Source organism: Corythoichthys intestinalis, chromosome 12 (assembly GCF_030265065.1).
Source record: "Corythoichthys intestinalis isolate RoL2023-P3 chromosome 12, ASM3026506v1, whole genome shotgun sequence".
Classification (NCBI taxonomy): domain Eukaryota; kingdom Metazoa; phylum Chordata; class Actinopteri; order Syngnathiformes; family Syngnathidae; genus Corythoichthys; species Corythoichthys intestinalis.
The window spans coordinates 42,686,239-42,709,015 of NC_080406.1; the positions used below are offsets into that span (position 1 = coordinate 42,686,239).

At 40.1% G+C, this 22,777-nt stretch overlaps 1 protein-coding gene across 1 annotated transcript in view; it reads left to right on the top strand.

Annotated features, from left to right (window-relative positions):
• LOC130927503 (receptor tyrosine-protein kinase erbB-4-like) overlaps nt 1-22,777 on the top strand; it is a 452,680-nt gene that overhangs the window by 424,925 nt on the left and 4,978 nt on the right. Inside the window, exons 24-26 of the mRNA XM_057853388.1 lie at nt 6,561-6,658; nt 17,134-17,304; nt 19,432-19,663. Of these exons, the coding sequence (XP_057709371.1) occupies nt 6,561-6,658; nt 17,134-17,304; nt 19,432-19,663 (501 nt within the window). The remainder of the gene's footprint in view (nt 1-6,560; nt 6,659-17,133; nt 17,305-19,431; nt 19,664-22,777) is intronic.

The following is a 22,777-nucleotide window of genomic DNA, read 5'->3' on the forward strand; positions in this document are numbered from 1 at the left end:
CCACCTGGCAAGCAGGCACAGCAGAATGAGGTCACCTATCTGTTGTGACTTTTGTTTCATTTTGATACACACGACTCCTCAAAAACCTTAAAGGTGTACTTTCCTTTCAGATAAGGCCACAAGCAGGAAATGTGAAGGTGTTTTTTATCCCAACATGTGCTATTAGGCAGCAGTTCTCAATAGAATCCATGAAGTCTTATTTCACTACATATTAGGGCTGAACGGTAGTGGGGGAAAAAAAACTGATGTTACTTTTTGGGGATTTGGGATATGTGTTGCAATATTAGAGCTACAAGAATTTTCACCAGATTACTTGAAAAGGTCTGTTTGGGAAGCTTTTGGTTGACTCACCATGACCACTTTGTATTCATCCAATACCGTTTAATCGAAACTAAGGGGGTTCATCGGTGAATGATGAGGATTGCTGTACGTACAGTAACTGCCCAGATAGCAAAATATAACAGGAGCGGACATGGGCCAGATTTACTGCAAATTCCAGCCCAACTTCATAAAACGGATCCGCCCCAATGTCTTTTTGAACAATGGCTCAACGTCAGTATGGAGTCACTTGCCAGATAAGTAACAGTTTTGGGCCAGAACTGGTCCAAAGTAGTAGACACTACGATAATGTATGGCCCGGATATGGCACACGTTACCCAGTCTGGGCCAGATTTGTATCAAAACCGTTTTCAGTATTAAATTTTGGGTCCATTTTGTTCAATGTATCATACTTTAATGTGTTTATATTGCAAATTAAATTTGTTTATTAAAAGCAATAATGACAACTTTTTTCATGTCATTTATTAATGCTAACATATTAAGGCAACATACAAAAAAATACAACATTGTTTTTTGCACATAATATTTTAATTGGAACAAGCAACTCAACATTAAAGATGATCCATTTTTAGACTGTAAACAACGTATTGTACTTGTTAAGGTTCTGGGGTAACGGGGGACCTAATTCATTGACAATGAGAGGGAGTGGTAGATAGTGTCTGAAGAATCCGGTGGGCAGTTTGGTGATAGAACAGGTGAACGGGCATGCAGGTGTTTTGTCAGGTAAGCAGTACAGGATCTAGGGGGGGGAAACACAAAAATGAGCTCAGTATCAGGTAGTGATGGGCCGGTGACACTAATGCGCCTGCGCGCACCGAGCTCATGGAGCAACCCCTGCGTCAGTGCGCTTATCGCTGCAAGAAAATCACGTGACCGATGCATGAACTCATTGAACTGTGTTGACACAGTCATGACGCGGCAAACTGGTTCAAAAGGAAGAGCGTCTGTCAACGCAATGGAGACGCTGAAACAATCCACATCTCACAGTTACTTCCTCGTTGTCTACATGCTGTGGAAATGGACGTAACACAGGGAAAACGCACTTGTCATCTTCCATTCAAAATACAATTAATTTTAAGGTAACGCTTAGTTTATTAGTGTGACGGTTACATGCGGGTCAGTCATTTGCGGTGCGTGGAAATATCCCTTTTGATGCCTTCAAGAGAAACCAATGGCATTTAACCTGCTAGCATATTGGTCAGAGTACTCGCCTATCGTCCTTGACGTGTCGTGCGTGCAGGTACGAGTCCTGGTCTGAACATGATGAATGGATCGCGTTGCACGGCGCGGCTCGAAGAACATCGGCTATTTTATTAACGTTTTTTTTTTTTTTTTTTTTTTTTACGGGTGAAATGTCGCATTTGTACTTTCAACCTGTCATATACAAACAGTAGCCACGTCCTCAATGCTGAAGCATTATTGGGCGAAACATGAGAATGAAGTTTCTGATAATCCCAAGATAACACTGGTATAGAGCCATTCCTTTACTTTCCCACAGTAGCTTTTTTGGTAATTTATTATAAATCGGTAATTAAGCTATAATTTATCTATTGCCCACTTAAATTTTTTTTCTGATGGGCTATGGTAGCACTTAGATGACGAAGTGGGGAGTCAAGGAGGCAATGCAAATGTAGATGAAATTGCAAAAGTGCAACGATGAATGGCTTAGCCCAGGGGTGTCCACACTTTTTGTAAAGGGGGCCAGATTTGGTGTGGTAAAAATGTGGGGGGCCGATCTTGGCTGACGTTCTTTACGTAGAACAATATATTTAAGCAAATTTTAGCAAGCCATTCCTTGTGTCACATTTGCTTTATTTTTTTTTTTTTAATGAATAATTTCAACAATCTCGCAACTAGCCTTTGTGGCGTTCTCTTTCCACTCTTGGGCTCTTGTGAAATACTGCTGCTGTATAATTAAACTAGCTTCAAGTTGCTTCAATTTCTCGCTATGTATCTTCCCTGTAATCTTGTCGTACATGTCAGTGTGTCTTGTTTGGTAATATCGCCTCAAATTGAACTCTTTAAAAACAGTGACTGTCTCTTTGCAAATGATGCAGACACAGTTGTTGTGTATTTTAGTGAAGAAATAGTCCAATTTCCACCTATCCTTGAAGCGTCGGCCGTCGCAGTCAACTTTTTTTTGTTGTTGATTGTCGCCATTTTAGAAAATTGGGAGTAAAAAGTCACATGGGGTAATGTTGCTTAGAGTGCTGCTGCCTTTTAGTGGGTAAATGAGGAGCAGCATTTAGTGTGTAAGCTACTTCATATGCTGGTAGCAGCACTTCTGACCAATTTAATAAGTCTGTGTGCAGGCCAGACGTTATTGATTTTATGACAGAGGCAGGGGGCCGGTTGAAATTTGACCAAGAGCCGCATTTGGCCCCCGGGCCGGACTTTGGGCATGTCTGGCTGAGCCGAACATGGCACGCATTGCAGATTTTCTTCAATACTGAAGGCGCCGATGGAAACCTTATCCAAACCTCTTTCAACTGGCTAAGAAATTCTTGCGCATGCTGGCATCGTTGGTTCCATGCGAGTGTGTGTTGTCCACAGCAGGTGAAATTGCTTGTTTTAACAAAATAAATAAAAAGGAACCAACTAAATTTTAAACATTAAAAAAAACTATGTTTTTGAATAAAATTTTCATCAGAACAAAAAGTCCACAAGCATCCTCATTCACCCATTCATTATTACTTACATTTTCACATTATAATATATGTTCACAAAACTTAAAGATATGGAATAATGCAATATGAATGCAAAGACTTAAATGATTTGATTTTACTATGTCGTCAATTCAGTGTCAGTCTGTCAAGTGGGTTGCCTGTAGGGATTTTTTTATGTCCAGCAGGTGTCAGTATTCAATGACACAGTATCCACACTGTGTCAACACAGTGTGTCACTGTGTCGACACACTTCATCAGGTCTCACGGACCCATCACTAGTATCAGGATTATAAAATTCTTTGTTAGCTGAAAGCCACATACCTGTTGGTGAGTTGTTGATCTGGCAATGATGTGCCATGTGTGAATAAACTGCTGACGATGATCAGCGGCACCTGGTCCCAGGCTCACCCATCTGTGCAATCAAGGCGGAAATACACAAAGACAAGGAGGCTGGGCTTAGTTTCATAGTGTTCAAACAGTAGCCATGTTTACATGCTGATTTTTATTCATACTGATTCAAATCATTCCGAATGGAAATTTCACATCAGCTGTTTACATGTCACTTCATCTATTCCGATCCAGCGTTTACATGTGACTGCCTTTATTCCGAAAGGACGTTTGACAACTGCCGTCTGACATGCGCAGATTAATCAAAACAAAGCGTCACGTGCAAAACATGGAGCTCGATCGTCAGATCAGCTGCTGTTTTAACTTTTCGAGTAGAAACAAAACTTCAGAATGATACGCCGTTCATTTAAAAAGTTGTGTGGGTGCGCTGTGCGTGTGCTTGGAAGCCATGTTGCAATTGACGTTACTTACGTCACCAAGTGACGTCACCACGTCAGTACAGAGCATGCGCAGAAATAACGCAACCGGACACATTTCCGCTTCCCTGTTTACATGATATAATTTTACTTCTAATCGGTTTGGGAAAAGGAATATTCCACCCTTGTGAATCGGAATGAAATTCCATTCGGTTTGGGCCTGTTCATTCCGAATGAGGTGTTTATATGGAACACATTTATTCGGTTTGAACAAATATTCCGATTGTAATTGGAATATTTGGCTCCATGTAAACGTGGCAATTGAAACATTTACAGCAACACAGTAAATGATTTTTCCTTCCATATGTTGTTAGGCAACAAATTTTGAATTACTTAACTTGCAGACATGTCAGATCACTTGAATACACCGACCATTTTATTAACGCTTGATTTAATAATTTGTTTAGCAGTCAAGCAGTGACTTCAAAACGCGATTATGACTTTGAATTAAGCACTTACCATCAGTGTTGTTAATCTTACTGAAAAAAAGTAATTAATTATAGTTACAAATTACTTCTCCCAAAAAGTAATTGCGTTAGTAACTCAATTACCTGAATGTAAGAGTAATTAGTTACTTGGCAAAGTAATTGGTGATAATTACTTTTTTTTTTTCCCTCAAAAAAAAAAAAAAAAAAAAAAAAAAAAAAAACATTGGCCACACTATGTGAAGTTTTTTGTGAAGGTTTTTGGTACAATTGGCCCGAGCCCAATTCTTTACCCTAATTTATCCTTTACCCTGAATCAACTGTAAAAAGTTGTTAAAATTGCTCCCATTATTGCATTTGTTCCCTTCTCTCTACTTTCGACATATGAAAGTTTTAAAACTGTTTCATCATTTAAAGATAGATTCAAGTCAAGATTTTGCCGATTTAGAAGTATTTATATAAAAAGATTAAAAGAAGATAAAAAGTTACTTAGGTTCGCTAGGAAGGTTCTCTACAACAGAGCCGTCCTAAAAAGTCTACTGCTTTAAGATGGTGGCTGTCTACTAACGCATTTAGTGCCATGCAGTGTTGTTAATTTTACTTTAAAAAAGTAATTAATTACAGTTACAAATTACTTCTCCCAAAAAGTAATTGCGTTAGTAACTCAGTTACCTGAATGTAAGAGTAATTAGTTACTTGGCAAAGTAACTAGTGATATGTTTTTTTCTTTCTCAAAAAAAAAACAAAAAAAAAAAAAAAAAACACACACACACACACACACAGGTCACACAATGTGAAGCTTAAAGTGTTTGGGGGACAATTGGCCCTAGCCCAATTCTTTACCCTCCACTTAACTAGACACAAGGGTATTGCGATAACTAGCTAGTAACCTTTGCTATGTGTGGAAGTCATTTAAAGTTGTGAATCAATCGTTAAAGTTGTTAAAATTTCTCCCGTTATTGCATTAGTTCCCTTCTGTCTACTTTAAACATGTGTAAGTTTTAAAACTGTTTCATCATTTAAAGATAGATTTAAGTTAAGATTTTGCCGATTTAGGAGCATTTTAGATTTTAAAAAATTACTTAGGTTCGCTAGGAAGGATCTCTACATCAGGGCCTTCCTGAGAGGTCTACTGCTTTAAGATGGCGGCTGTTTACAAACGCATGTAGTCCTTAAAACATGTTGGCAGTGCAGCAGTGTCTATCATTTGCATCTAGTTCTATAATATGATATCTACCGTGTCATGTGGGCGTAGTTTGTCGGCTATGGCTGCAGTCAGGTATTATTGGAGCCACCTAGCATCGCGGTTGCAACGGCGTCTTCCCCACTCCTGCTCTGCTCTCGTCCCCGTGAGTCCGTTTCTCTCAGACTTTTTTTTATTCAACCAACTTAGTAACGCATAGTAACGCACGCCTTTCCCGCCTCAGTAACGGTAACGGCGTTGCCAAGATGAGAAAAGTAATTAATTAGATTACTCATTACTGAAAAAAATAACGCCGTTAGTAACGCCGTTATATTGTAACGCCGTTATTAACAACACTGCTTACCATACACATTTGCCGTCCGCTGATGTGTCGTGACTCCTGCGTGCTCTTCTGTTTGGTGCGCACTGACAGTGACGTCACATGTCAGCTGTTAAATTTTTTGAGCACGTCCGGCCTGCACGGTCCGCCCCAGAACCGTGCATAACCTATCATTTGGACTGCCATTGTGCTGATCCGGACCGCATCTGGCGCACTGACGTTAAGTAGGAGTCTGAGCGTGTCCGGTCTGCACGGTCCGTCCCAGAACAGTGCGTAATCTGTCATTTGGACTGTCATAATGCTGATCCACGCTGCATCTGGCGCACTGCCGTTAAGCGGGTGTGATTGCTATGCGGATCTGGCGCGCTGAGGCCGGATCCGGCACGCAGTCGCCTGCTATTGGGGTGGCCGGGGGACATTTCTCAACACACTTGCTGCTTTTATGAAGCAAGACAAACAAACAAAATCGCACGTCTTGCGATGGGACTATTGCGCACGCGCGCATTGCAATGGCGATGTTCAATCAAAATATTTTGCTGGCCTACTAAAAAATTACTCTCCCGCTTGTTCTCGTATGCTTAAAATAAATCACAGGCGCCTTTGTCCCCATAGCACTCATACTAGTATATATTTGGCATTGTGTGAATAATCATACACAAAGAAATGAAGAGCACTGATGTCAACATCGGCATGCACTGTTTTGAAGTTAAGCCCAGATATTCCCTTCTCAAAATAGGTTTATTTATATTCATTGAAATGTGATTTTTTTTTTTTCCCTTCCAGGCTGGATGATCGATGCAGACAGCCGACCCAAGTTCAGAGAGCTGGCAGCAGAGTTCACCAGGATGGCTCGTGATCCGCAAAGATACCTTGTTATTCAAGTATGTCAATAGGGACTGTTTAAGTACGCCACTGCGGTCAGATTTTCATAATATAACCTGAAACTGGATGAGTAAATTGCAGAATTAAAATCAGAAGCAGGGAATGTATTGCACATGTGAATATTAACTCACTGACAACGAGAGACAGCCAATTCAATTCAACTGAGAAGACTGTCTGTGAATGCTCATCTTTCAGTGCCATTGATGGCGCTTGACATTTTGACTAGGAGGGGCAAATGAATATTCATTCATTCTCCTCTCCCAGTCAAAATGGGCCGTCATTGGCAAAGTGCACATTTGATGTATTTTCTATCCATGTAAATGTGACCCAAAATAAAACAGGCCCTAAAGTTGGATAGGCTTCATTTCTTGTTTTTTTTAAAAAAAGAAACTGCAGCTAAAAGTCTTTATTTTTAATATAATAATGATATAATCTTATAAATGTCCATGTTACGTTACATTTGATGTTCTGAAAAAAAATCATTATATATATATATATATATATATATATATATATATATATATATTATATATATATATATATATATATATACAATCACCGGCCACTTTATTAGGTACACCTCTCCAACTGCTTGTTAACACTTAATTTCTAATCAGCCAATCACATGGCGGCAACTCAGTGCATTTAGGCATGTAGACATGGTTTAAGACAATCTCATGCAGTTCAAACCGAGCATCAGTATGGGGAAGAAAGGTGATTTGAGTGACTTTAAACGTGGCAAGGTTGTTGGTGCCAGAAGGGCTGGTCTGAGAAACTGCTGATCTACTGGGATTTTCACGCACAACCATCTCTAGGGTTTACAGAGAATGGTCCGAAAAAGAAAAAATATCCAGTGAGCGGCAGTTCTGTGGGCGGAAATGCCTTGTTGATGCCAGAGGTCAGAGGAGAATGGCCAGACTGGTTCGAGTTGATAGAAAGGCAACAGTGACTCAAATAACCACACGTTGTCGGAAGAGCATCTCTGAATGCACAGTACGTCGAACTTTGAAGCAGATGGGCTACAGCAGCAGAAGACCACGCCGGGTGCCACTCCTTTCAGCTAAGAAGAGGAAACTGAGGCTACAATTTGCACAAGCTCATCGAAATTGGACAATAGAAGATTGGAAAAACGTTGCCTGGTCTGATGAGTCTCGATTTCTGCTGCGACATTCGGATGGTAGGGTCAGAATTTGGCGTCAACAACATGAAAGCATGGATCCATCCTGCCTTGTATCAACGGTTCAGGCTGGTGGTGGTGGGGGTGGTAGTGTAATGGTGTGGGGAATATTTTCTCGGCACTCTTTGGGCCCCTTGGTACCAATTGAGCATCGTTGGAACGCCACAGCCTACCTGAGTATTGTTGCTGACCATGTCCAACCCTTTATGACCACAATGTACCCAACTTCTGATGGCTACTTTCAGCAGGATAATGCGCCATGTCATAAAGCTGGAATAATCTCAGACTGGTTTCTTAAACATGACAATGAGTTCACTGTACTCAAATGGCCTCCACAGTCATCAGATCTTAATCCAATAGAGCATCTTTGGGATGTGGTGGAACGGGAGATTTGCATCATGGATGTGCAGCCGACAAATCTGCACCAACGTTGTGATGTCATCATGTCAATATGGACCAAACTCTCTGAGGAATGCTTCCAGCACCTTGTTGAATCTATGCCACGAAGAATTGAGGCAGTTCTGAAGGCAAAAGGGGGTCCAACCCGTTAGTGGCATGGTGTACCTAATAAAGTGGCCGGTGAGTGTGTATATATATATATATATATATATATATATATATATATATATATATATATATATATATATATACAGTGCCTTGCAAAAGTATTCGGCCCCCTTGAATCTTGCAACCTTTCGCCACATTTCAGGCTTCAAACATAAAGATATGAAATTTAATTTTTTTGTCAAGAATCAACAACAAGTGGGACACAATCGTGAAGTGGAACAACATTTATTGGATAATTTAAACTTTTTTAAAAAATAAATAAATGAAAAGTGGGGCGTGCAATATTATTCGGCCCCTTTACTTTCAATGCAGCAAACTCACTCCAGAAGTTCATTGAGGATCTCTGAATGATCCAATGTTGTCCTAAATGACCGATGATGATAAATAGAATCCAACTGTGTGTAATCAAGTCTCCGTATAAATGCACCTTCTCTGTGATAGTCTCAGGGTTCTGTTTAAAGTGCAGAGAGCATTATGAAAACCAAGGAACACACCAGGCAGGTCCGAGATACTGTTGTGGAGAAGTTTAAAGCCGGATTTGGATACAAAAAGATTTCCCAAGCTTTAAACATCTCAATGAGCACTGTGCAAGCCATCATATTGAAATGGAAGGAGCATCAGACCACTGCAAATCTACCAAGACCCGGCCGTCCTTCCAAACTTTTTCCTCAAACAAGGAGAAAACTGATCAGAGATGCAGCCAAGAGGCCCATGATCACTCTGGATGAACTGCAGAGATCTACAGCTGAGGTGGGAGAGTCTGTCCATAGGACAACAATCAGTCGTACATTGCACAAATCTGGCCTTTATGGAAGAGTGGCAAGAAGAAAGCCATTTCTCAAAGATATCCATAAAAAGTCTCATTTAAAGTTTGCCACAAGCTACCTGGGAGACACACTAAACATGTGGAAGAAGGTGCTCTGGTCAGATGAAACCAAAATTGAACTTTTTGGCCACGATGCAAAACGATATGTTTGGCGTAAAAGCAACACAGCTCATCACCCTGAACACACCATCCCCACTGTCAAACATGGTGGTGGCAGCATCATGGTTTGGGCCTGCTTTTCTTCAGCAGGGACAGGGAAGATGGTTAAAATTGGCGGGAAGATGGATGCAGCCAAATACAGGAACATTCTGGAAGAAAACCTGTTGGTATCTGCACAAGACCCGAGACTGGGACGGAGATTTATCTTCCAACAGGACAATGATCCAAAACATAAAGCCAAATCTACAATGGAATGGTTCAAAAATAAACGTATCCAGGTGTTAGAATGGCCAAGTCAAAGTCCAGACCTGAATCCAATCGAGAATCTGTGGAAAGAGCTGAAGACTGCTGTTCACAAACACTCTTCATCCAACCTCACTGAGCTCGAGCTGTTTTGTAAGGAAGAATGGGCAAGAATGTCAGTCTCTCGATGTGCAAAACTGATAGAAACATACCCCAAGCGACTTGCAGCTGTAATTGGAGCAAAAGGTGGCGCTACAAAGTATTAACGCAAGGGGGCCGAATAATATTGCACGCCCCACTTTTCACTTTTTTATTTGTTAAAAAAGTTTAAATTATCCAATAAATGTTGTTCCACTTCACGATTGTGTCCCACTTGTTGTTGATTCTTGACAAAAAAATTAAATTTCATATCTTTATGTTTGAAGCCTGAAATGTGGCGAAAGGTTGCAAGATTCAAGGGGGGCGAATACTTTTGCAAGGCACTGTATATATATATATTAGAGATGTCCCGATCACGTCATTTTCAAAGTATCGGAATCGGCAAAATAATATCGGCCATGCCTTTTTTAAATATATATATATATATATATATATATATATATATATATATATATATATATATATATATACAGTGCCTTGCAAAAGTATTTGGCCCCCTTGAACCTTGCAACCTTTCGCCACATTTCAGGCTTCAAACATAAAGATATAAAATTTTAATTTTTTGTCAAGAATCAGCAACAAGTGGGACACAATCGTGAAGTGGAACAAAATTTATTGGATAATTTAAACTTTTTTAACAAATAAAAAACTGAAAAGTTGGGCGTGCAATATTATTCGGCCCCCTTGCGTTAATACTTTGTAGCGCCACCTTTTGCTCCAATTAGAGCTGCAAGTCGCTTGGGGTATGTTTCTATCAGTTTTGCACATCGAGAGACTGACATTCTTGCCCATTCTTCCTTGCAAAACAGCTCGAGCTCAGTGAGGTTGGATGGAGAGTGTTTGTGAACAGCAGTCTTCAGCTCTTTCCACAGATTCTCGATTGGATTCAGGTCTGGACTTTGACTTGGCCATTCTAACACCTGGATACTTTTATTTTTGAACCATTCCATTGTAGATTTGGCTTTATGTTTTGGATCATTGTCCTGTTGGAAGATAAATCTCCGTCCCAGTCTCAGGTCTTGTGCAGATACCAACAGGTTTTCTTCCAGAATGTTCCTGTATTTGGCTGCATCCATCTTCCCGTCAATTTTAACCATCTTCCCTGTCCCTGCTGAAGAAAAGCAGGCCCAAACCATGATGCTGCCACCACCATGTTTGACAGTGGGGATGGTGTGTTCAGGGTGATGAGCTGTGTTGCTTTTACGCCAAACATATCGTTTTGCATTGTGGCCAAAAAGTTCAATTTTGGTTTCATCTGACCAGAGCACCTTCTTCCACATGTTTGGTGTGTCTCCCAGGTGGCTTGTGGCAAACTTTAAACGAGACTTTTTATGGATATCTTTGAGAAATGGCTTTCTTCTTGCCACTCTTCCATAAAGGCCAGATTTGTGCAGTGTACGACTGATTGTTGTCCTATGGACAGACTCTCCCACCTCAGCTGTAGATCTCTGCAGTTCATCCAGAGTGATCATGGGCCTCTTGGTTGCATCTCTGATCAGTTTTCTCCTTGTTTGAGAAGAAAGTTTGGAAGGACGGCCGGGTCTTGGTAGATTTGCAGTGGTCTGATGCTCCTTCCATTTCAATATGATGGCTTGCACAGTGCTCCTTGAGATGTTTAACGCTTGGGAAATCTTTTTGTATTCAAATCCGGCTTTAAACTTCTCCACAACAGTATCTCGGACCTGCCTGGTGTGTTCCTTGGTTTTCATAATGCTCTCTGCACTTTAAACAGAACCCTGAGACTATCACAGAGCAGGTGCATTTATACGGAGACTTGATTACACACATTTGGATTCTATTTATCATCATCGGTCATTTAGGACAACATTGGATCATTCAGAGATCCTCACTGAACTTCTGGAGTGAGTTTGCTGCACTGAAAGTAAAGGGGCCGAATAATATTGCACGCCCCACTTTTCAGTTTTTTATTTGTTAAAAAAGTTTAAATTATCCAATAAATGTTGTTCCACTTCACGATTGTGTCCCACTTGTTGTTGATTCTTGACAAAAAAATTAAATTTCATATCTTTATGTTTGAAGCCTGAAATGTGGCGAAAGGCTGCAAGATTCAAGGGGGCTGAGTACTTTTGCAAGGCACTGTATATATATATACATATATATATAATTTTTTTTTTTTTTTTTTTTTTTATTAAATCGTTTTCTAATTGTATTTAACGTTACAGACATAATATGTTACACTCATCCAGAGTCTTTAGTTTAGGCTTAAGGTAGGGTTATCAAAAATATCCTGATAACGGCGGCAATTAATTTATTAAAAAATGTGTCACGTTAAAATATTTAAACAAATTAATGTATGCGCTGCACGACCCTCTCCCTCATTGTCGCGCTCAATCTGTAATGACGCCAATTTACCTATATAGAGAGATAAAAGGCAGCGCAAAATGAGTAGAGTGAATTTTGGCAGCCTTTGGAGCCTTCTTCTCATTGGCTAAAGTCTTTCAATCCATCTCCCTATGATTAGAAATATCATGGGAAGCAATGTGGGGATGCAAGGTGGCAATTGATCTTTGTCTTAACACCGTAAGTTATTTCCCAACGCAGAGAGGATATATCAATTGGTAGCACGACGCACAGTCATGGTTCCACTTCCCATCATGCATTTGGGATGGCCACAGTATCTTTTACTGAAAGCTCAACAAATACACTAGATGGCAATATTTAGTCACAATATACAGTCACAAGTCTTTCTATCTGTGGATCCCTCTCACAGAAAGAATGTTAATAATGTAAATGCCATCTTGAGGATTTATTGTCATAATAAACAAATACAGTACTTATGTACTGTATGTTGAATGTATATATTCGTCCGAGTTTTATTCATTTTTTTCTTAATGCACTGCCAAAATGTATATGATTGGGAAAAATTATCGGGAATGATTGGAATTGAATCGGGAGCAAAAAAAAGCAATCGGATCGGGAAATATCGGGATCGGCAGATACTCAAACTAAAACGATCGGGATCGGGAGCAAAAAAACATTATCAGAACAACCCTAACATATATATATATATATATATATATATATATATATATATATATATATACTGTATATATATATATATATATATACTGTATATATCATAGTTGCTGCTACAGTGTCTTTTTTTTTTCATCTAAATCTGGAGCCTGTTGTTTACTTTTGTTAAATAGTTTTTGGTAAGTGACATGTAAATTATATAATTTTGTTAATTTTTGTTAATTTAATGTTTTTTGCAACTATGTGTGAACACACACTATTTTGACAGCAACGTGGGGATGGTGAACATTTTAAAAATGGCATGAAAAAATTGGTCTTTTTTATTTTGACCATTTGTTTTGGCAAAATATGTTCAGCTTGAAAACCGTATCATTTAGTATGGCAATATGATATCTCTGGGGAAAATTGCTAACTTCTTTGAAAAATACAACATGTAAATCAACATATCTGACTCTTACAAATGTGTGATTATTGTCATGAACATCAACATTCATAATCCGGTCAAAAAGAATGAAGCCAGTTTCCTTTTTATGTATGGTGTATGATACAACAATAACTGATTTTTAAACGCAATTACAAATGCATGTAGCATAGAGCTGAAAGAAACCTCCATGTGACCCTGACCTCATCAGTTAAAGTACTTCAGACGGCATGTTAAGTTGAGAAGGGTGAGCAAAGAAGTCATCAGTGTCACATATGAGTGCAGATATGGGCAGCGGCACATTAACTTTTATATTCAAGCAGAAATGAATTATTCACTTGGGGAAAGAAAAAGAGAACAGTGAAGCGCTGTGTTGTTTTCCAGCGATTTTCCAGCAAGCATTTATCATTGCTGTCAAACCAATCTAAACAGATTTCTTTAGTTCAGATCATTCAGAGCGAAAGGTGATGTTATATGTGTATTGTAGGATCTGATACAGCAACAAATGGCATTATTACAAATGAGACATGTATGTTAACTCAATTTAGAGAGGTTGATGTAATTCCCATGCACTTACATGAATATGTATGCTCATGATCAAACGTAAACCCGATACTGCAGATGTCCACCAGCCAACTCCTCCATTTAACTCCATTAAGTATATGAAATGTCTACATGGATTTTTAAATATTTATTCTTTCAGCAAGGGTAAGGTATTTTATCATATGCCCTTGAATATATGCCAATTTACCTCAGCTGAAAACATACAGTGGTATGAAAAAAAACATACAGTGGTATGAAAAAGTATCTGAACCTTTTGGAATTTCTCACATTTCTGCATAAAATCCCCATCAAATATGATCTGATCTTTGTAAAAAATCAGTGTCTGCTTTAACTAAGACCACTCAAACATTTATAGGTTTTCATATTTTAATTAGAATGCAAACAATGACAGAAGGAGACACAAAGAGCAATTGAAACCAATCACATTTTAAGCCCAGTGTATGCCCAATCACTGATGGGTGGTTTAAAGCTGCCCTGCCCAATATAAAACATACACCTGGTAAGAATTGTCTTGATGGCAAGCATTGTCTGATGTGCATCATGGCTCGGTCATAAGAGCTGTCTGAAGACCTGCGATCAAGGATTGTTGATTTGTATGAGGCTAGGAAAGGATACAAAACCATCTCTAAAAGTTTGGGTGTTCATCAATCGACAGTCAGAGAACTTGTCTACAAATGGAGAGTTTGGCAATGTTGCTTCTCTCCCAAGGAGTGGCCGTCCACCAAAGATGACACCAAGAGTAACTCAGAGAGGTAAAAAAAAAACCTATAGTGTGTGCTAGACACTTACAGAAATCACTGGCACAGTACAATATCTCTGTGCACTATATGTAAAACTATGGCCAAGAATGGTGTTTGTGGGAGAACTCCACGCAAGAAGCCACTGCCGTCTAAAAAAACATTGTTGTCCGTCTAAAAAAACATTGTTGTCCTTTTGATGTATACAAAAAGGCACTTGGACACGTCACTGATGTTTTGGCAAAATATTTTGTAGAATGATGAAACCAAAGTTTAATTGTTTGGGAGTAACACACAATGTCATGTGTGGAGGAAAAATGGAACAGCTCACCAACATCAACACCTCATCCCCACCGTGAAGTATTGTGGAGGGAGCATCATGATTTGGGGCTGTTTTGCTTCCTCAGGTCCTGGACAACTTGCAATCATTAATGGAAGAATTAATTCAAAAGTTTATCAGTATGTTTTGTGAGAAAGCCTGAGGCCGTCTGTAAGACAGTTGAAGCTAAAAAGAAGATGAATGCTGCAACAAGAAAATGATCCAAAACATGGAAGTAAATCAACTTCTGAATCGTTTCAGAAGAGCAAAATACACGTTCTGGAGTGGCCAAGTCAAAGTCCAGACTTGAACCCCATTGAGATGCTGTGGCATGACCAAAAGACAGCGATTCATGCCAGACATCCCAGGAATCTGACTGAACTACAGCAGTTTTGTCGAGAAGAATGGGCCAAGATTAGTCCTGATCGATGTGCCAGACTGATCTGCAGCTACAGGAAGCGTCTGGTTGAAGTTATTGTTTCTAAAGGGGGAGGGGAGGGGGAAACATAATATTTCTGACTCACTGACTTATTTTTCCCCCTTCTATCATTGTTTGCATACTATCCTCATTGAAATATGAAAACCTATACATGTGTGGGTGGCTTTAGTTAGACATTGTTTTTTCATCTGTGTTATTTTGGCAAAGATCAGATCACATTTAATAGTGACTTTATGCAGAAATGTGAGAAATTCCAAACATTTCGGATACTTATTCATACCACTGCAGCTATTATGTACTGGCCTTAACATAATATAACTTGTAAATGATTGGTGATGACTTTTATCTGAGATTTGAACATTTAAAAAGCTGCTAGCTGTAGATTGCACCAAACATACATACATTTTCTAATGGGTGTTTTTTGCAAATGCGTTCAAGCTCAAATGCTTTTCTTGTAAGACAAGGCTTCTATCTTACCCTTTCATAGCTCAGACATATGAAGAAGATGGGTAATTGTTGAAATAAGTTCTATATTGCTTTTGGCTTCTTGGCAGGCTACCTGACAGTTTTTCCTTTCGTCTTTTCATCAATTTTGGAAGGACGTTTAGTTCTTGGTAATGTCGTCGTTGTACCATATTTCCCCCACTTGATGATGACTGTCTTCACTGTGTTCCAAGGTATACTTAAAGTCTTAGAAAATATTGTGTACCCTTGACTAATACCCTTGAACAATAAAATCCCTCTGATGCCGTTGAAGCTAAAATGTAACAGAAAACTCGAACATCTTAACTCATTTACTGCCAGCCAAGGTATACCGTATTGGCCCGAATATGAGACGGCCCTGATTATAAGACAACCTCCTCTTTTTCAAGACTCAAGTTTGAAAAAAGACTTTTTGAACACCAATTTTTATACAGAAAAGAATTACAGTACATCTGAAACAAATGATTTTAACAATATATTTGAGAGAAAAAGCATGTTATTTTGCCTCATTCAAATCTTAATATCTGAACATTTAAATATGTAAATTAAAGTGCAATCACATTCGTAAATGAATGGCTTCTGGTTTTTGTAATGTAAATAAACCAATCTTGTGATAAAACAACAAAATTGCAATAACTGCATTAACCATAAGGGGTTCGCTTTGGCCTGGGGAGTCAAGTTCAGCACTCGCTTCAATAATACCTGGCGCCATCTAGCGTCGTGAATGGGTATAATGTCTAGACCCCAAATATAAGACGACCCCCACTTTTTCAGTCTTATTTTAATGCAAAAAACACAGTCTTATATTCGGGCCAATACGGTATGTATAGTATTCTATAGGGTATGCGTTATGGAAATTAGGAAGTGAATGATCCAGTGCCATTGACGGCAATAGACATCCAAACCATTTTGACTGGGAGGGGCGAATGAATTGTTGTCAATGGCAGTCATAGAATTAACTTCATTTGGGGTTAATCCACTTTAAATTTTTACAGGTGTCGACTGATTCCCACAATTATAGGACTGATGTTTTACTCAACAGTTAAATGTCCAATTTGACCTGGGATGGCTGCCAGTGATCATTAACTACCAGCCCTACTAGTTCAAATTTATTGGACGTCTGTCATCTATAACGGCAGCCATTGAGTTAAAAGAACGACATAGTTAAAATTCATTTCTTTGCCAAACTGCATTGGCTCATTCCCTTTTGTAAACATACCAATTGTCACACGTAATTGAGTTTAGTTCCCATAGGGTGGAAAAATTCTATCAGAGGTAGTCATTGTTTGACATAGTTAATTCAATAAGATCGTGGCTCTTTATCTAAGACATATTTGAACTCTTATGACATTTTGACAGCTCTATCATATTAATCCTTCTTAGGGGGATGACCGAATGAAGCTCCCTAGTCCAAATGACAGCAAGTTCTTCCAAAGTCTCCTGGATGAAGAGGAGTTGGAAGACCTGCTGGATGCTGAGGAGTATGTGGTGCCACACTCCCTTAGTATGCCACCTTTGACCTACACTTCACAAACTCGCATCGACCCTAGCAAGGTACTGTCACCCCAGAATTGTGATTCACCTGCAAACAGTGGAGGTACCGGTCCGTGGCGCATTTGCGACCAGGCCGCAGAAAAATATATCATTTATTAACGACTGCAATCTGGCCTGTGGCTCTTGACACATATGACTTATCTGAGTAAAGATTTGTATAAGTCACCAACTAATGGTTGGCCGCAATTACTAGGGTGTTTGCACACCTATAGCAGCCCAAGCGCCAGTCAATGTAAACAGTAACTTTAGCTGCTGTCAGTTGTGTGCTGCGAGTGGCGACGTCTTTGGACAGCTTTTTTACGGGGGAAAGGCCACCTAATGAGCCAGAAGAGGAGCCCATAACCAAGTCCATTCTGCATAATATGTGGCTAAAAGCTAGCAAACTAGGCAACAAAAGCAAATGCACTGAGAGCACCATACCTCATGGTGAACCGTATTGCTAAAGCTAAGAAATCTTTCATGATTGGAGAAGAACTCATTATGCTTGCGACCACAGATATTTGCCGAAGCTTTAGAAGAGGTCGCTGTTAAAAAAAAAAAAAAGTTTGACTCAGTCTATGGTGAGTGACATTTTCCCTGCACTTACTGTAATATTCGTTTTTAGCCTCGACGTGTTATTTTATATTTACTGTCATTTTCTGCCACGTTACACCGGTCCGTAGTGCAAAAAAGCTTGGGGACCAGGCCCCATTCATTATAAGGACGGAAGTTGATGCTAACGCTTTCGTGCAAATTCTGCAAAGTTGGCATAGCAACAAAAGAGACAAATAGTTTTGTCTGAGGAGGAAAAACAGATGGAGGCTACCGGGATATACAGAATAATCATTGGCCCGGCTTTCACTCGCTGGCGTGACCCCCCACCCCCTGCCCCACTAACCGAACTCGTCAGCACTGACGAGCCACACTAAGCCACATAGTTGCTAACAACAAGACAAATAGAGCTTTTGATAGCAAAGTAAAAATGTATTTAGACATACAGTAACTAACTGAAAGATGACGTTGTGTTGGCCGCAAAAGCGGGTTAAACTCTTCCCTCATCGCCGCCTGTTTCAAAAAGATTCCTTTTTTTTTTTTTTTTTTTTTTTTTTTTTATGTCTCTGCGGGCTCTGCTCACGAGCAGCACGGACTGTATGGCATCTAGTGGTCCCGGTCGTTCTGCTCGGTCGTCCAGCGCCTGGCATCCCGGGTGTTCTACCGGTTGTTCTGCTCGGTCGTCCGTCGCCTGTCATCCATTCGGTCATCTTCCACCCTCTCCCCGGCTTTGCCGCTTAGCCGTTGGTTGCCGTTGAATAGGGTTGCGGGTCTTACCAAATGCGCTACTGCCCTCCAGTGGCCAGTTTTATTGCTTTAAAATGGGTTTTGAGCTTTGTGCATTCTATCTGAGATACATGGAAACCTATAGATGCCGATTGTGGAAAAAAAACGCAAAAGACGTATAAATACATTCTTGGGACACTAAAGCAATTAAAAATAGAACGTATTTATACATTCTTGAGACCAAATGAGTTAATGAAAGCTATTGTGATAGAAATATGGTGAATTTTTTATTTCCCAGAAATGTGTTTTAAAAATCTAAATAAGTGCGACACCAGCAGCAGCTTTCAGTGATTAACCTGTACGATTTTAAACACTTTTAGAACTGGTCTGCAACTGTAACTAAAGCAATTTAGTCATATTATATTTATGTGGGTACAGGTTTTTATACGTGCATGTCGAGTTGATCAAAATATTAAGGTGAAATCCAAAAGAGGAAACTGTGAAAAATGAAGATTGAGTGGAACTGATGTCTCCAATCTAGGAAAACATTAATTAGAGCACGCTAGTTTCCCCTAATACCGAAGCCAGGCCACAAGTCGAAGTTTTACCAAGAGAGAGAAGGCTCTTTGCTGCATGTAACTCTTCTGTTAGTATGCACACGCTCATACTGACTGACTAATGTTTAATTTTGAAAAAATATCTATCTATGAAGATGTTCTTATGTTGTACAGAAGTGTTGTGGATGACTGGGGAGGATGAAACATTAATGTATAAAGCAGAATTAAAAAACAAAAAAAAAAGATTTAATTTTATCGACGCGTTTCTCTTCACCCCAAATCCCTTCCTTTTCTCTGTTTTATGCAAAATCAGTTTTGCTACCAGGATCCTAATTTCAGCCGGCAGAACACGATGAACACCCTCACGAGGGTAGTCTCTGTTCCGCCTGTGAGTGCCGCCTGCTTGGTTACCCAGGACCTGGCTTCTGGAAGTGGATTTGTCCGCGCCAAACAGGAGGATCCACGATGTAATGGAACTCTAAGGAAGCAGGCCTCCCCGAGAGCAAGTGTCCTCGTGGCTGGCTCAACACTTTCCACAGTACAAGGTAAAGCAGTGTTACTGCTAGTGTTGCACGATATCATTTTTTGTCACCCGGCTGTACGGTATCGGCTGATGTCACCACCCACCAAATTTAACACGAAAACGGAATTTGTTCATAGATAAGCCTCACTGGACTATAAACCGCAGCTGTCCTCACTGGGATATTTATGGGATATTTGCACCAAAAGATATTAACCGGTCACACTTTATTTGACAATGGCGTCATAAGACCATCATAATTATGACGTGATTCTGTCATTAGCATTAATGAATGCTTCTGACAAACGTCATTTAGGCTTGGTTCATACCGCAGGTGTTAATGCACAATTCCAATTTTTTATGTACCGTAATTTCCCGAATATAAGGCGCACCCGTGTATAATGCGCACCCCAAATTTACTTGTAAAATCTAGAGAAAATTATTGTACCCATTTATAACGCGCACCCTAATTTTAGCACCAATAAATAGAAGAATACAAGAAAACAGAGCTTGTGTACAAATACAGAAATGTCATTTTACTGACTGGTGAAACACAGCACAAGCATAGCATATTGGTAATTCAAAACATGACCATAAACTGACAATATTTACGGTAATAATATGATTTCACAACTTCTCCAACTTACCAGAATCTAGGAGAAAACAAAACAGATGTGACTTATCTTTTAAAGGCTGCTGTATAACTTGCTCGTTTCATCATGATGAATAAATGTTTCTTCCATGGATTGATACGGTAAAATGAAAGTGAAAACGTAAGTTAGAAATCCGAGAGCTCATCGCTGTCGACGCGACAGTAACAACAGAAACTATTGTTATTTGGGTTTGAGTTTCCCGAGGGACGGATATAGTTGACGGACAATCACAAGAAGTCTGTGTTGTTACGTTTGTTATGGTCCGAGTTGCGGAACTGCAATAAACGTTGACTCAAATGAGTTCAAGAAACTAAATTCTGTGCTTTATGAAGAGTGAAAAAAGCAGAATTTAACACAGACGAAATCATTCGGCCGATCACAGTGAAGTAGTACCGAAACAAAATGGTGACGTCACGTACCGTCATGGTCGGCAACGGATCGCCGCATACGTTTCTTCAATACAACGTGGCCGTGTCAATAAAAAAAAAAAAAAAAGTGTTTATATATTCACCTGCCACTTTATTAGGTACACCTGTCCAACTGCTCGTTAACACTTAATTTCTAATCAGCCAATCACATGGCGGCAACTCAGTGCATTTAGGCATGTAGACATGGCTTAAGACAATTTCCTGCAGTTCAAACCGGGCATCAGTATGGGGAAGAAAGGTGATTTGAGTGACTTTGAACGTGGCATGGTTGTTGGTGCCAGAAGGGCTGGTCTGAGTATTTCAGAAACTGCTGATCTACTGGGATGTTCACGCACAACCATTTCTAGGGTTGACTGAGAATGGTCCGAAAAAGAAAAAATATCCAGTGAGCGGCAGTTCTGTGGGCGGAGATGCCTTGTTGATGCCAGAGGTCAGAGGAGAATGGCCAGACTGGTTTGAGCTGATAGAAAGGCAACAGTGACTCAAATAACCACCCGTTACAACCAAGGTAGGCAGAAGAGCATCTCTGAACGCACAGTTCGTCGAACTTTGAGGCAGATGGGCTACAGCAGCAGAAGACCACGCCGGGTGCCACTCCTTTCAGCTAAGAACTGGAAACTGAGGCTACAATTTGCACAATCTCATCAAAATTGGACAATAAAAGATTGGAAAAAACGTTGCCTGGTCTGATGAGTCTCGATTTCTGCTGCAACATTTGGATGATAGGGTCAGAATTTGGCATGAACAACATGAAAGCATGGATCCATCCTGCCTTGTATCAACGGTTCAGGCTGGTGGTGGTGGTGTAATGGTTTGGGGAATATTTTCTTGGCACTCTTTGGGCCCCTTGGTACCAATTGAGCATCGTTGGAACGCCACAGCCTACCTGAGTATTGTTGCTGAACATGTCCATACCTTTATGACCACAATGTACCCGACTTCTGATGGCTACTTTCAGCAGGATAACGCGCCATGTTAAGCTTGAATCATCTCAGACTGGTTTCTTGAACATGACAATGAGTTCACTGTACTCAAATGGCCTCCACAGTCACCAGATCTCAATCCAATAGAGCATCTTTGGGATGTGGTGGAATGGGAGATTCGCATCATGGATGTGCAGCCGACAAATCTGCACCAACTGTGTGATGCCATCATGTCAATATGGACCAAACTCTCTGAGGAATGCTTCCAGCACCTTGTTGAATCTATGCCATGAAGAATTGAGGCAGTTCTGAAGGCAAAAGGGGGTCCAACCCGTTACTAGCATGGTGTACCTAATAAAGTAGCCGGTGAGTGTATATTTCTGTCTCCATCCATGTACCCATTTATAATGCGCACCATGATTTTACAAGTTGATTTTGAGGAAAAAAAGTGTGCGTTATATTCGGGAAATTACGGTAACATCTGTATATTTTTTTGGGGCGTGCTCGTGTCTTTGTCCATTGAGCCCGTTCAAGTATCACGCATGCGCACTAATTCGCAGTCCGAGATGCGCTGAGCAAATTGACCTGGATGCGCAGGAGCATCAAAACTAATGACTGACACATTGACACATGCTGGCTCAACGTCATTCAAGGGTGATCAAAGTGGACTCAAATAAGACATTAATAATCCGTTTAGTCTTATATTCAAAGTTCATATGGAATGATAGCATGCACACACTGTGCGTGCATGCTGATCACACATATGGACAGTTTGCCCTGACATGTAAGCAATCTTGAAATATTATTATAAAACCGAGCATTCTCAGGCTTACCCCCCCCCCCCCATTTTATCTTTTTATGACTGTTGTCAAGCCCGCCTCTTCGCCGCTTCCCTAAAAGCAGCGTTCAAGCTAGGCGCTAATGCTAATGCTCCATCACTATCGTAGCGCCCTGTCTCTCTCGCTCTTTGCTGATGTAATTGCTGCATGAATTCCCATTTAGGGGACTTGACTGTTCAGACTGCAGCCACATTTTGGAAAAATGTGACCCGGATCGGCTTTTAACCACATACGAAAGTGACCCAGATTGGATTTAAAATGGTCCACTTTTATGCTACTTTTCCCAATCTGACCGT